Genomic DNA, 13859 nt, shown 5'->3' on the forward strand with positions numbered 1-13859 from the left:
CCAGAGGGTCTCTTCAACCACAATGAAACCTGAATCTATGCTGAGATCCAAGTTCTCACTCAAGGAAGCAACCAGGAGTGACTTTAGCCGGGCTGTCCGTGCTGACTGTATCTGAAGCCCTGCGTGTGTTTCCCCGTACCCGCTGCCGAGTCTGGCCCCCGAAGGGCCTTTCTCTTGCCACCCCGAGGGAGGGAGGTCAGATCCGTTGTCAAAGAGGCGAGGGGACAACCGCGGCTGAGTCCGCGACCAGCGGCAGGCCTCCAAAGGCAGCCCAGGCAGGCACCCCCAGTCCACAGGAGTATAAGCGGGGTGGGGGGCGAGCAAAGCACACCCGGGCTGGCTGGAGCCCATCTTGACCAAGAGGTTTCGGCGGATTTCTTGCTCTGCTCTCCCGCGGCGGGAGGAGCCTTGCCAGGCTCTCCCCCGCGGAGCCCCCGGAGGCGGCCGGCGGGGCGTCTACGCAGAGCGGCGCCTTTCAACCCGGGCCCCTCAAGACGGGCGGGCTCCGGCTTCCCGGCGGGCGGGGGGATTCTGGGAGTTGGAGCCCGCTCCCTCAGGCGGCCCAGCTCGGGAGACGCTCGCCCGAAGGGTCCCGCAGGCCTCGCGCGATCCCTCCCCACCCCCCGCCCCGCCGGCCGGCCCCCCCTTGGGAAGAGGGCTCCCGTCCCTGCGAAAGAGGAGACGCGGGCCGCTCGACGAAGGCTCCGCGGCGGCGCCGGAACGTGAGCCAAGGTTCTAGTCCTCACGCTCCGAGCGCGTGGTGGGGCAGTCCGCCGCGCTGGAGCGGCGGGTTCTTCCGAGGCGGTCGATCCGGGTGCACGGCAGGCCCACCCCGCCCGAGCGGCCTGGCTAGCGGCGGTCCCCTCCGGGCTCTTCCGCCTCGGCTCGCGCGCCTTTTCCGGCCGCGCGCGGCTTCCGGGCAGAGTCCCGCCCTCGTCGCCACGGAGCTCGCTTCCGGCAGCCCTCGTCCGTCATTGGCTGAGGAGGGAGTCCGTCGCGCCGCCGAGGCCGGGCGGCGGGGCTGAGGGGGCCGAGCGAAGAAGGGGCTTTATTTGTGCAGGGACAATCCCGGCTTCGGCTTCTGCTTCTAATTAGACATTAATTAAAAGGGCTCCTGGGAGTAATTCAAGAAGCCCGGCTGAAACGACTCCCCGCGCGGGGGGAAGGCTCGGAGGCGCCTTCCCGCCCTTTTCGCACCGCCTTTCCCAGCTTTCGGGAGCGCCGCCCCGGCCGCCGTTGCCCATGGGGCAGTTCCTAGAGCGTCTGTGGACATCCGGGCCGCTCTAGGCTCCCCTCCGTGTCCTCCAGGAGCAGCAGCGCTTCCGGGTAGGCCGCTCTAGGAGGTTGGAGGGGAGGCCAGCCATGGAGGCGGCCGGAGTGGCCCCCATCCGAGCCCAGTGAGTACGGGAGCCCCGGGGCTTCGGCCTACCGCTCCGGGCTCAGCCCTCCTCCCGGCCCGGGCCCTCTCCTCCCGCCTTCGCAGCCGGGGCCCTCCAGTGCCCCCTGCCCCGCCCCACGCGAGTTCCGGGGGCTGAGACTGCAGCAGGAGGGCGGTCGCCGCCGGCCGGACTTCGGCGGGCCCTTCCCGGCCTGGGGCCAGCGGACGGGGAGGCCCCCTGAGAACCGCCCCTGAGCGAATGAGCGAGTGGGTTGGGGAGCCCGCCGGGCCGGGGACCCCCGGGACCTCGAGGCGGCGCCAAACGGGGCAGCAGGATAAGCAGCACCCCAAGCGCCGAGGAGCGACCGCGTCGCTGCGAAATGGCCCCCTCGGGATGCCCGGAGCCCCCCGCCAATAACGGAAGCGCGCCGGGACCCAGACAGGGAGGGAAAGCCGGCTGAAGGGGGTGGGAGCGCACGGCCCTTCGGCCGCGTTACGCTTCCTCGCAGCTTCTCCCAGACGCGTTCACCCAGAGGGGCCCTCGGTGCTCGGCGTCGCTGCGCCGGGGCTTCCACCGCGCAACTCTCCGCCGGAGCTTTTCCTTGTTTTATTTCGCGATCAAGGAAAACTCACCTGGCTACGCTTCTGGGCCGGCGGGTTTGCCCTTTCGAGTGGAGGAGGACCCCGGAAAAAAGTGGTCTCTCCCCTACGGCCGGTCTCTGGCGCAGAAGTAAAATCCTTAAGAAGGAATAAGATGAATAAAGTAGGCCACCTGAGGAAGGAATCTGGCTGAGAATTTTGTTTGCCCCATCACAGGAGATGCAGCTGTAAAATAAACCAAACTGGTTTTACCAAGCGAGGTAAAATGAAACACGTGTGCGACAAGTGAAAGACAACAGTTAACACAAAATATAAGACAAGTTACAGATGGAACAACCAATAGTAATATTTTACTTGCGCTTAAATTAACTTTCCAGCTGTGTGTTGGATTTAATCTTACGTTAGCGGTCCAGAGCTGCAATTTGCCAGTGGACGGCCATATAAATTACTTAACTAAATATTTATTTACCTAACACAGTTTAGGGGCTGCCTGACTTCAGACCTCTGTGTGCAGCTTACACTTAAAAAAGCAAATCATATAAAAGAAAATAAAACCAGTGACTCTGCACTGTTTTGTTCCAAGTAACTGCCAACAGAAATGACTGACTTGCATGGTTTAGTCCAGTGAGCACTGAAGGTCACATGCAAACCTTAAAAAAGAAAAAAAAACCTTGGGAATTGCCTGCTCAATTAATAGATTTGGCGGTGGGGGGATGGCATATAATTCTGGAAAATATATTGCCATTGTTTGGCAAAAGACGTTTCTTAAAATCCCAAGTTAGTGAAACAAATGCAGCCTGACATTCGTACTTGTCTCTAGACTGAAATGCCCTTCCTGTTCTGACTTCATGAAACAGCAGCCATAGGTGAGTTGGGGTCAGCCTTGACAGTTAACTTGCAATCTTTCTCCCTTTGAGATATCGCTCTACAAAAGAGGAATTTCACACCTATCTTGACAAGGAAGACCAGCTGAGAAATGACCCAGATTGGGCAGAGAACCATCTTGACGCAGAGCGGGATGAACCCCCTGCCAAGCTACAGAAGTTGGAAATGGATGGGTGTGACAAAGAGAGGCCCCCAGAAGTTGCCCGTGAAAGCATCAAAGAGCCTCAAGGACGGAAGAGGCTTCGAGGGCAGAACAAGAGCCGTCCGTGCATGAAGCCAGCTCACTACGAGAAGGACCGCTTGTGTCCCTCAGTAGTTCAGGTAAATTGTGCGTGTGTGGTATGTGCACAGAGATGAATCCACTTGCCAGGGCTTGAAATTGCATTTCTGCTACTAGCGTTCCCTGGATGGCTTTAAAACAGACAAAGCGACTCTTCGTTTTAATAGCTATGTACCACGTTCTGTATCATCATGGCGTGTCCCGTGGTACTAGTTGCTGGGAGCCGAAATGGCAGAGGAACACTTTCAGTGAGGGCATCCTTTTGGACAGATAAGGCCAATCCAGCAGGGCAATTCTTGCGTTACCCTGTTCCTGAGTTTCTGCTGCTGCCTCCCTCAGACCGAGGAGAAGCCACAGAGAATGGATACGGGCGCCCTTGGCGTGAAGAGGCATCCACAGGCGGCTCAGGAAGACGGGTTGGTTGGACACTAAGGAATATGGGATGGCTGCTTCTGCTTCCACAACAGTGCCATCCAACACAACCAAGTTGAGTCTTTTCCCACCTCTGTTGTTACATCAGCTCTATTTGCTGGCACAGCTTTCTGAGGGGTGGCAATGCCCTCCTCACTTTTCCTGTCCCCGTAATCCATGCTGGCTGGGGGATTCTGGGAGTTGAAGTCCACTCATCTTAAAGTGCCCAGGTTTGAAAAACACTGCCCTAATCTATTTGAATTCCCCCATCTTTAGCTTGAGCCTAAATTGCAAGCAATGCCAGGAGACAGGTGCACTCTAGTAAAAATGTAGGAGGCTGTAATGGGAGTTAGCCCACTCTTGAGTGTCTCTGTTGCACTACAGTGGAGGGAAGGGTCACCATGGACGACCAGCCCCTCTGTTGGCAAGCTGAAGTGGCACTGGGCCGGTATAAGCAAAACTGTCATAACTGAAGGCTCACTGAAACCTGCTTCAGGATGATTTTGGTTTCCCCCAGCTTGGCAACCAGGGGAGGGAATATCTGATTATTCCAAAGGCCTGGATAGTTGTAGCAAAATCTTTAAACAAAAGGCCCAAAGTAAGAGAGATGGCTTGGCACGCAGAGGTTTGAGGAGGCCATTCCAGGCACAAAAGAGGGGAGCCAAGTCACAAACTGTACCAAGGAATAAAGAGTGGAAGGAGGGCAGGTGGACACGATCACTGAGGCTGTAAAGGTGAGAAGGAAGTTGGACAGTGGGCAGGAAGCAGCACAGAGATTCCAGGAAGAGCATGTGGTCAGAGCAAACAAAAGGTTGAATGGCTTTCCTCATAGCCTGGGGGATAGACTTGAGAGGAAATTGATAAGGAAGCAGCGAGTCCGAAAAAAGAATGCATTAGCTAAGGGGACAGATGGCCAGGGGGTTGGTGAGACAAGGACCTTTTGCTTGTTGTGGAATCAAATTGAAGGTCATCTGTATACAGGTAGTCCTTGACTTACGACCACAGTGGGGACCAGAACTTCCATTGCTAAGCAATGCAGTCATTAAGTGAGTTGTGCCTGATTTTACAATCTTTTTTCCATGGTCATTAAGTGAATCATCACGGTTGTTAAGCGAATCCAGCTTCCCCCATTGACTTTGCTTGTCAGAAGCCCCCTGGGAAGGTTGCAAATGGTGATCATGTGACCCCAGGATGCTGCCAAGTGCTTGAATTTTGTTCACATGACTACAGGGACACTGCGATGGTCATAAGTGCGAGGACCAGTTGTAAGTCACTTTTCAGTGCCATTGTAACTTCGAACAATTGCTAAATGAATGGTCGTATGCCAAGGACTACCTGTAAAATGCATTAAAAAACAAACAAACCTAGTTTCTACCAGTTTCCCCCATCACAGCACTATCTTTCTCTCACTAAAGGAACGTACTGAAAAATGCTTCTATGGCTCAAAGTGCCGTTTCCTACACGACCTTAAGGAATATATGGCCACAAAGCCACCGGACCTTGGGGAGCGCTGCCTGCTGTTCGAGACATTTGGCAGGTGCATTTATGGGGCCACGTGCAGATTCGCTGGAGCTCACCTGGGAGAGGACTATAAGAATATAGTGAATGCTGACCTTTTGAAGCAGTGGGAAGGAAAGTTGGTGGTGCGAAACAGCCTCAGCAAAGACATTCAGCAGCAGCTGCGCAAGAAAAAAATGTCCTTTGCCAAATCCAGCGAGTACCTTCGTTCTCTGGGCAAGCCCCATCACGCAAGAGGGCCTGGGAACCAAGCTGCCCTGGCAGTTGTGGGGGAGAAAGGGGTCTCAGACTGTTCCCCTTCTAAAGAAACAGAGGATCCCAAAACTGCCAGATTGGAGGCACCGGACAATTCAAACGTATCAAAAAAAGATGATTCTGCTTTGGAAACCTTGAAAAGTGCAAATCCACCAGCAGAATCTGCTCTGAAAACAGCTGGTGCGGTGACGGATGAAGACATTGTAAAACTGAGGCCGTCTGAGAAACCAAAGGTAAACCCAGGAAAGGGCTGTGAGTTAAGCTGAGAGCGGGGGGAGGGGGGGGGTTCTGAAACAGTCCCTCCCAGTTGTTGCAGTAAGAGATGAAAGGGAGGGACTGATATGGAGCCAGATTCTCTCTCCAGCTGATGCCCCTTCCTCTGGCTGGCATCGCCCTTCAGGCAGAGGAGAGACTTTCATGGATACCGTCCAGGGGCTGCTGTCTTTTGTAGGGTCAAAAACACCCCCCCCCCGCCCAGTAACAAATGGCAGAGTTTTTGCCTACTAGGATTGGTTGAGTAGGAACCAAATTCCCCACAAGGTGCGTTTGGTCCTCACGTTTCTCTCTTTCCTTCCTGTGCTTCTCTTCCAGCTAGATCTCCGTGGCAAGCTCTATTTGGCCCCTCTGACAACGGTATGGAGGAGTTTTTCCCATAAAAGTGTGCAGTTTGCCAACATAGTGAGAAAGCTGAGGATTTGAGCTCAGGTTGACAAGCATATGTGGAAGCCAGATGAAAGGACTGAGGAGGAGAGAGAACAGCTAGGCAGTTCTTGTCATGCTACCTAGTTCCAGGATTCCTATTTCTTTTTTTCCCCCACAACACTTCCTTCTCTCCTGAAAGAATCCATGATCCTTCCTCCGCTTCTCCCCGCCTCGGTGATTTCTGCAGCTTTTCTCCCTTTCTTAGCAGTGTCTTCAGGTTCCTAAATCTTAAGATCTTTCCTGGGTTTCTCAGGGGCAGAGACCAGGTGTCTTGCTGTCTTGCAAATTCTTAGCATTATCGGGTATTCTTCATATTAATATGAGTGTGCTAAGAAGGTATCTAATAATGTAACTCCCCTCCCTTCTAAGAACATCCAAACCCTGAAATAGAAACAAACCATGTCTTAAAAGGAAGGGCTAGTCCCCCACCCCCGCTTTTTTAAACCTTACATTTATTTCTGTTGTATTTTAAAATTATGACACTTAGCAACAAGGGAGTGGTTTCTTTGCTGGCTAAACTACTAAGCAGCTTGAATGAATTCATACTTAGATGTTTTGTCCCAAGGGGCACAATGACCCATTGAGCCTTTTAGAGCAGGGGCCTCCAACTCAAATTGTCTTGAAGGCTCCATGAGGACTAGTGCCTTAGCTGCCCAGCCAAGACTTCATACACTGATACAAAATTCAGTAGTGAGTAAAATATGAAGCAAATGAAGAATAACACAGTAGGTCATTCAGCATAAAGGTATTAAATAGAGAAATGTCCTGCCAAACAGCCACCATTTCCCTTTGGCTGCTTGGGCTGGGTTGATGGCTGTGCAGTAACAGTTGAGGTTCTATTGACAGGGAAGCTGGGCGTGTGGGGAATGGCAACGCGTGGACAATGAGGCTGCTGGCTGCACGGAAGTTTCCGTGGGAATGCAGAATTAGCATGAGAATGATACGCCATTCTCGGGTAGGGCAGACCAGGCCGTTTCTGCTGTCCCAGCTCCTCCGCCTGCAGCTCCACGCTGAGAAGTGCAGCTGGTCAAGCAGCCGCTGGTGCCACCCTTCTCACCCTAAAGCCATGGTGAAGACCACAATGGGACATCAGAAAGTTGCCCAAAATGAAAGAAAAACGTCAGGGGCAGGGGATGGACTGTTGCTCGCTCACAAGATGTCGCTCCCAAAAGCATCATTTCTAAATGGGAATCCAGTCTGGCTTGTTGAGAAGTGTGTGCCAGAAACGGTACAGGCAGCCTTAACCACCTCCTTCTCCTGGGGATTTCAGTGTGGGAACCTTCCATTCCGGAGAATATGCAAAGGCTACGGGGCAGACGTCACCTGCGGCGAGATGGCGGTGTGCACCAACCTCCTTCAGGGACAGTCCTCGGAATGGGCGTTGCTGAAGCGGCATGACACCGAGGATCTCTTTGGGGTTCAGGTAGCTTCCTGGCGCAGAATGGGAACAGGGCCCAGGGGCCCGAGAGGGCGTTGGCTCAGGTTGAGCTTAAATTGCAAAGCTCAACCTTTTGCCTGCAGCAAACGTCTTATCCTGAAACGATACAAAGAGGGAACAGCAGACATGGTGGCACCCCCTGGAAAGGGGCTCCCTGGTGCCTTTCTAACTCTCAGGATCTCCTCTGTTTGCAGCTGGAAGGAGCATTTCCAGACACCATGACCAAATGTGCTGAGCTCCTGAACCAAACCATCGAGGTGGATTTTGTTGATATTAACGTGGGCTGCCCAATTGACCTGGTCTATAACAAGGTAACTAGTAGCTTCTGGCCGAAGCACAGCTTCGTTTTATCTGGTGGATTGACTGAGAGAAAGGTTAGCTCTTGCTGCAGTGAGTTTACAACTTAGAAGGACGTTCAGGGAAAGAAGGCTCAGGGATATACATCAAAGAATATTACTGCATTTTCAAATGCATTTTTCCATCTCTGGTCCGCTCAGGAAATAGGTAGGATGAAATCAGTAAAGGAGGTATAAAAAATGAAGCGTCTGCACCTGTGGCTCCATGGATGTTGGGGTTGTTACAGGGAGGACACCATGGATAACCCTTTTAAACAACAGGTACACTCAGTATCTTGAAATCGGGCCCTGAGAGGTCTTATAAAATGGGTGCCGTGGAAAAGGGTGTGCCCATTTTCAAAATGGCTGCCCCACAGACATAGCCAGTCACCAAGCGCCCGTATGCCAGACAGACTAGTAGGTTTTTTCCTGCCACCTCTTCTAGTCCCCAGGACACTCTGCCAACCTGGCCTTTCCTTTTGAGGAGCGCCTCCAACGCCGTACGCGGGCTGGAGAGCTGTTCCTGGAAACAAGTGTGATGTTGGGGGCTGGTGCTTCGCTTGGGATCCGTGTGCTCTGCGCCTCATGAAGCAAGTTCCGTAAGACGGGGTCTTCTATCCTGAGGGTCCAAAGCTCCATCTGCGGTTTGCTGCTCATTGGAGACATTGGTTAGAGAGCTACAGTGAGACGGGCAGGGCCAAAGCCAGGTGGACTAGGCAATGCCAGGTTTGCAAATCCCTCCGTTCTGGGAGGGTCTCCCACGGATGGAAGCTGTTGGCAAACAGTGAAGGGAGGCATCTGTTTTCCCGGGTAACAGAAGAGTTAGCTTTCACCTCCCAAGGTGCCGCTTCCTTGCTGACCCGCGACTTCCTTCGTAACGCCACGCTTGCCATGAGTTTTTCTGAGTCCTCCTAGAACCCTCTCCTCACCAGCCTTGTTCTTGGCTCTGCCCAGCAGCAGTGCAGAAGCCTCCTTGGCTCTTGTGCGAAGGATGCCGCAGGGGCATCCCGCTGCGCTTTCAAGGTGCGCCCTGTTTTTAAGCCCGAGGGGAAGCACCATAGGAGGACGTTTCCCGAGCTGAAATCGGAACCTCGACGGCGTCTCCCGCTCCGGATGTGCATAATCTCTTAACGCATACGTCACCCTCTTCTTCTCTCCCTTACCAGGGTGGTGGATGTGCTCTGATGACCCGCACCAATAGGTTTGAGCAGATAGTCCGAGGCATGAACTCCGTAAGTGAGCAGCCACCTCCCAGCTGATTCCTACCTGTGCTGCATTTCATGTTCTCTTCGCTTTTTCTAAGTCCTCGAAACTCTCCCCTTTGCTGGGCTGCATTTCAGTGAATACGTGTAGACCTGAGGCATGACGGATCTGGCAGTCTCCTGTCTGGCTTGTGGGCTTCCCCGGAAGGCTCGACTAGATGGGCTCTGGCTTGAACCAGCATGACTCCTCCTCACCTTCTTATGATCCTGCTGCCTGTTTCGGTTGCAGACAATTGATCATTGGCTCTCTGTTTTGTTACAAAAGAGCCAATTCAGGGAAAGTGAATTCTATCAAGCGGGAATTCCCAAACAAACTGCCTGGCTAATTTCCCCCCCCACCCCCGCTCTCTCTCTCCCCCAGGTCCTGGATGTTCCCCTGACTGTTAAGATCAGGACAGGCGTGCAAGAGAAAGCTAACCTGGCTCACAAAATAATCCCCAACGTCCGGGAATGGGGAGCCTCTTTGGTCACGGTACGGGACGCTCTGCTTTTCCTATTCCCGCTGGCATGGGTGCCTAGCTACTCAGGCTGGCAAACCTGAGTGTTAAGCCTCCCTTGGGTGTTCCCAGTCAGAGGAGGTCAAAGAGAAAGCGGGCAGTAGCATCCCTGTTCCGTACTTGGGAAAAAGCCCTAGAAGAAGGCCTCTTCCCGGGGTTTCTCTAGCAAAGCACTGAGAGAGAGAAGGGGAGCTCCTTCCTGCGTGGCTTCTTTTATTCAGAGCGATCCAATGTTACTGTATTTCATAAATGTCAACTGTGCCTTTTTTGACCTGGTTAGCTTCATGGCCGATCGAGAGAGCAGAGGTACACAAAGGTGGCGGACTGGGAGTACATAGCAGAGTGTGCCAGAGTGGCCAGCCCCATGCCTCTTTTCGGTAGGTGGCTTCAGTTCAGCTTTTCCTAGTCACTCGGTGTTGGTTTCTGCCTCTCGGCCTCTCGGCCTTTACGCACATTCAGCCATCGCAGGATAGCTGAATGTACCTTGGCTTGGCTTTGGTTGCTTCTCTTGGATTTCTTTCCCTCCCCATCAGGACATCTTTTTCCCTGGCTTTTCTCCCATCTCAGAATGTGCCTCTTCCACCGGGGTGCCCTAGCTCTGTCTTCGGCCTGCCTTTGCTGCCTCCCCCTCGCCGCTTTAGAAGCCTGTCAGACAGAGTGTGGTGCAAGGTGCCTCCGTTCTCAGTCCCAAGATGCTTCAGTTGCCGGGGGCCCAGGTGGCTCTACCGAGGGACTAAGCAGAATCAGGGTGGTAGTGATAGCAGAGGAGGGAAAACCGAGCAGCGACGCTTGCTCTGAATCCTCGTTTCTGTGAGACTCAGTGTATTCAAGTCCATCAGTGGTGAGCAATTAAGTTCTGTAGATTGATGAAAGAGCGTAGTGACTGGAGGCCAAGCCCTTTCTTCCTTGCTGCTCGTTTGCCTATTACTGCTTGCTCTGCGGGATGAGCATTGGAGGAGACAGTCCGTTGCAGATTTTCCTTGTTGACTAGAACAAACAAATTCTCTCTGGGTCTGAAAGAGTTAGAGTTAGCTTCCTTTACGTCTGTCGATCGCTGGCAGCCCATCCAGGGGCTCTGTAGGTCAGAGCCAGTGCCCCATGGGAGGTTGGCTGAGGCGGTGACACTCTCTGCCCTGCCTCTCATAAGCTGTGCACAAGTAGGCGTAGGCAAGGGGAAGGACCAGATGGCCTCAGAGGGGGGAGATACCAACACTCAAGATTCGAAGTATGGCGTGGTGACAGTGGCGGTCGGAAAAAGAGAAGAAAGAAGTGAGAAATCTGTAGCAGTTAGGAGGACAAAAGATGTTTGTAGCACAGACTGAATTTGTGAGTATCCCAGATGCTGAGTCAAGGAAACAGACCTGGGGAGCTGTGGAGAACAAGATGCTCAGCGGTTACAGGCTCTGTCCCAACAGGGGATGAAGCTGGGAGAAGAAGGGGGCAGCGTAAGAAAGGGAAGGGTCCTCTTCTCCCCTCAGGCAGCTTTCCAATTATGCTAACATAACTCTGAGGCTGTAGAGCATCAGAGCAGCTACCGTGGTGTCTCCCAAAACCCCAGCAGTAACCAGCTGTGGGAGATGAAGAGGGGGAGGCGGGATCGAGAGCCACTTCAGGATGTAGAATGGATCATTCCAGTAGAATAGACCTCTACATTGGTAGCTAGGAATAGAGGTAAAATGGATGAATCAGGATTAAGTCAAACTAAAACAGAAAATGCATAGGTAAATAACAGAATGAATTGGTATGGTAGGCTAAGGAGATGAACTAAAGGTGGGATATGAAGAGGTGACTTTTGAGACACTTTTTGCCAGATAAAGAGGCAGGAAGAATCCAGAAGAAAAAGTAACACTGAATTGATTAAGCCCTGCTTGGAGTTGGTCAGAGCTAGATCGAGGGGTAAGGGGACTAGGGCAGAGAACTCAGTAGAGCACGCTGCTCATCGTTCACAGTAACTGTTGTCGTTCTTCCTGAGGCTGTTTCCACCACAGACCCCCTGCAAGCCCCTAAGCCAGCACTGACTGTAGGCTTCTGCCCAGAGGCCTCCTGCATCCACCCAACCGCCTACACTAAGGGATTGCGGAGGATGCACGTGCGTAAAGGGCAGGAGCTCTTGTCAGCCTCTGTTTCGGTTTCAGTTCATTCTGTGCTCTTTTTTTCAAATCAAAGTGTAACTTGGACTTGAGACTGATGAGGAAGCCATCACTACCGATGAAATTTAGAGGGGCAACCTGCCATGTTTCCCATTCTTCTGCTTGTGGAAACTAAAGCGCTTTCATTTTTCCCCCTTCAACCCTGGGCGTATGTTTTTTTTTCTGGCACAGGAAACGGTGATATCTTTTCTTTTGAAGATGCTAATCGAGCCATGCAGAGCGGAGTTTCAGGGATCATGATTGCGCGGTAAGTAGTTTCTCTTCCTTTCTTCTCTAACTAACAAGAAGCTGCCATTCCTCATGGAACTGGAGAAAGATGCCCTTGTTTCCATCCAGAAGATAAAAGATCCATCTCCCACCTCCCGGGCATCCATCCTGTGGGGCTGGGAAAGACACCTGTCTGCAGCCCCTGGAGAAACGCTACCAGCCCACATCGAGTTCCTCTTTAAATAATGAACCTCTTTGTTCAAAATTACAAGAACAGGAGTCTTTCTTGGTTCAGCCCCCAGCCCCTGTGGGGAAACCTGGCGAGAGGCTGCTGTTTTGCTGCAGCAGTACTGAGTTAATGAACCAAGGCTTGATTCAACAGAAAGCAGCTGTCTACCCTGGTCCTCCCTCGTACCTTCCTCGGGATGGAGCATTTTTGAAGTGCTCCACAGATGTTGTGTGTTGTCACGAAGGTTCTTCTTGGTCACAGGGGAGCGCTCATCAAACCCTGGATCTTCACTGAAATCAAAGAACAGCGGCACTGGGACATCTCTTCCACTGAGAGGCTCGACATCCTTAAGGACTACACGAGCTACGGCTTGGAACACTGGGGCTCCGACACGCAGGGGGTGGAGAAGACCAGGAAGTTCCTGCTGGAGTGGCTCTCCTTCCTCTGCAGGTAGCAACCTCTCTTCTGCGGCTCCCTCAGAGTTCCTGTAGGTTCTGCCAAATGATCGTGGTGTGAGGAAACTGGAGCGTGACTGGAGTGACTAGCAGGGGTGACGGTCTTCTAGGATCAGTGGCAAACACTGCCTGGCGGGAACAGCAGCAAGAGAGCCACTGATCGCAGACAGGGTAGTGCTGCCCAGAAAACCCTGGGTTACTTAAGTTCACAGAAGTTTGTATCTTAGGCGTATTTGTTTCTGCTAGATGTGGCACCCCGTAGGAATTTCTGTTCTGTTGTTGCTTTTTGAGAGATTGCTCTGTGCCTTGGAGAAGCCCGTCTTGCCAACCTGGGGAGCTCAAACCTCATTTTCTGATGACGTGTGAGGTTTGCAGAGAGAGCAAACTAAACCATCACATGCGTGTTTATTGTGACGGCGTCGTCATTTTCGTTCATGACCAAACGCATGTGGAGGAAATCTGTGCTGCAGCCGTTTCCTTTCCTCTTTCTGGCGTTGCTCAGGTACATTCCAGTCGGCTTACTGGAGCGTCTGCCGCAGCGGATCAACGAAAGGCCCCCTTACTACGTGGGCCGAGACTACTTGGAGACCTTGATGGCGAGTCAGAACGTGGACGACTGGATTAAGATCAGGTAAAGGGCTTCACCACGTCCTGCCTTGCCAGCCTTCGAACTCTTGCCGCCTCAGCAGCCTGCCTTTCTTTTCCTTTTCCAGTGAGATGCTCCTGGGCCGTGTTCCTGCCGACTTCTCCTTCCTGCCAAAGCACAAAGCGAATTCTTACAAGTAGGGTCTGGGGAGGCCAAAGGAAGCGCCGGCGTCCGTCTCATGCTGCCTTTCATCGAATCATTAAAAAAATTCCCATTTTTCACTTGGCTGCTGGTTGCCTTCATTGCTTCCCCCCTCCGCCCCCCAGGACAGACGTGTGTGTGTGTGTGTGTGTGTGTGTGTGTGTGTGTGTGTGTGTGTAGATTTGCTGGCTGCTCTGCCCGGCCAGCCCCCCCTTGAATAGCTCTGCAGCCCTGCCTGGGCCCTTCCTGGGGAGCCCCCAATCCCCCATGTTAGCAGGGCCCAGAACTGTTGCCCAGTCAAAAGCCCCCACCCCACCCCACCCCACCCCGCAGGTTGAGAGGGAGGGGAGGGCGGTGGGGGCCATCCCCCCCAGTGGGGTCCCTCTCTCTGGAGCCCAGGGGAACGGACTTCGCTTCATCCTCTGCCCGTCGGCGCGGCTTCTCCCTGCAGCCCAGGTTGGGCCCACCCC

The 13859-nt window shown here is 53.2% G+C and overlaps 1 protein-coding gene across 2 annotated transcripts; it reads left to right on the forward strand.

The window, feature by feature from the left end:
- The first annotated feature begins 1241 nt into the window (after positions 1–1241).
- On the forward strand, positions 1242–13469 carry DUS3L (dihydrouridine synthase 3 like). 2 transcript variants are annotated; one of them, XM_088147389.1, is made up of 13 exons: positions 1242–1397; positions 2896–3184; positions 4970–5560; positions 5919–5960; positions 7300–7452; positions 7662–7778; positions 8969–9034; positions 9426–9536; positions 9842–9938; positions 11883–11958; positions 12409–12597; positions 13105–13233; positions 13316–13469. In XM_088147389.1, the coding sequence occupies exons 1-13, from the start codon at positions 1363–1365 to the stop codon at positions 13386–13388; spliced, it is 1968 nt and encodes a 655-aa protein (XP_088003515.1). In that variant the 5' UTR covers positions 1242–1362; the 3' UTR covers positions 13389–13469. The 2 variants fall into 2 exon arrangements, with proteins under 2 accessions (XP_088003515.1, XP_015744201.2); XM_015888715.3 differs by lacking the exon at positions 1242–1397 and adding an exon at positions 1455–2238.
- The last annotated feature ends 390 nt before the right edge of the window (positions 13470–13859 follow it).

Source organism: Python bivittatus, unplaced genomic scaffold (genome assembly GCF_059951505.1).
Source record: "Python bivittatus isolate LINGU-HERP-01145 unplaced genomic scaffold, Pbiv_v1 ctg000500_np1212, whole genome shotgun sequence".
Taxonomy (NCBI): domain Eukaryota; kingdom Metazoa; phylum Chordata; class Lepidosauria; order Squamata; family Pythonidae; genus Python; species Python bivittatus.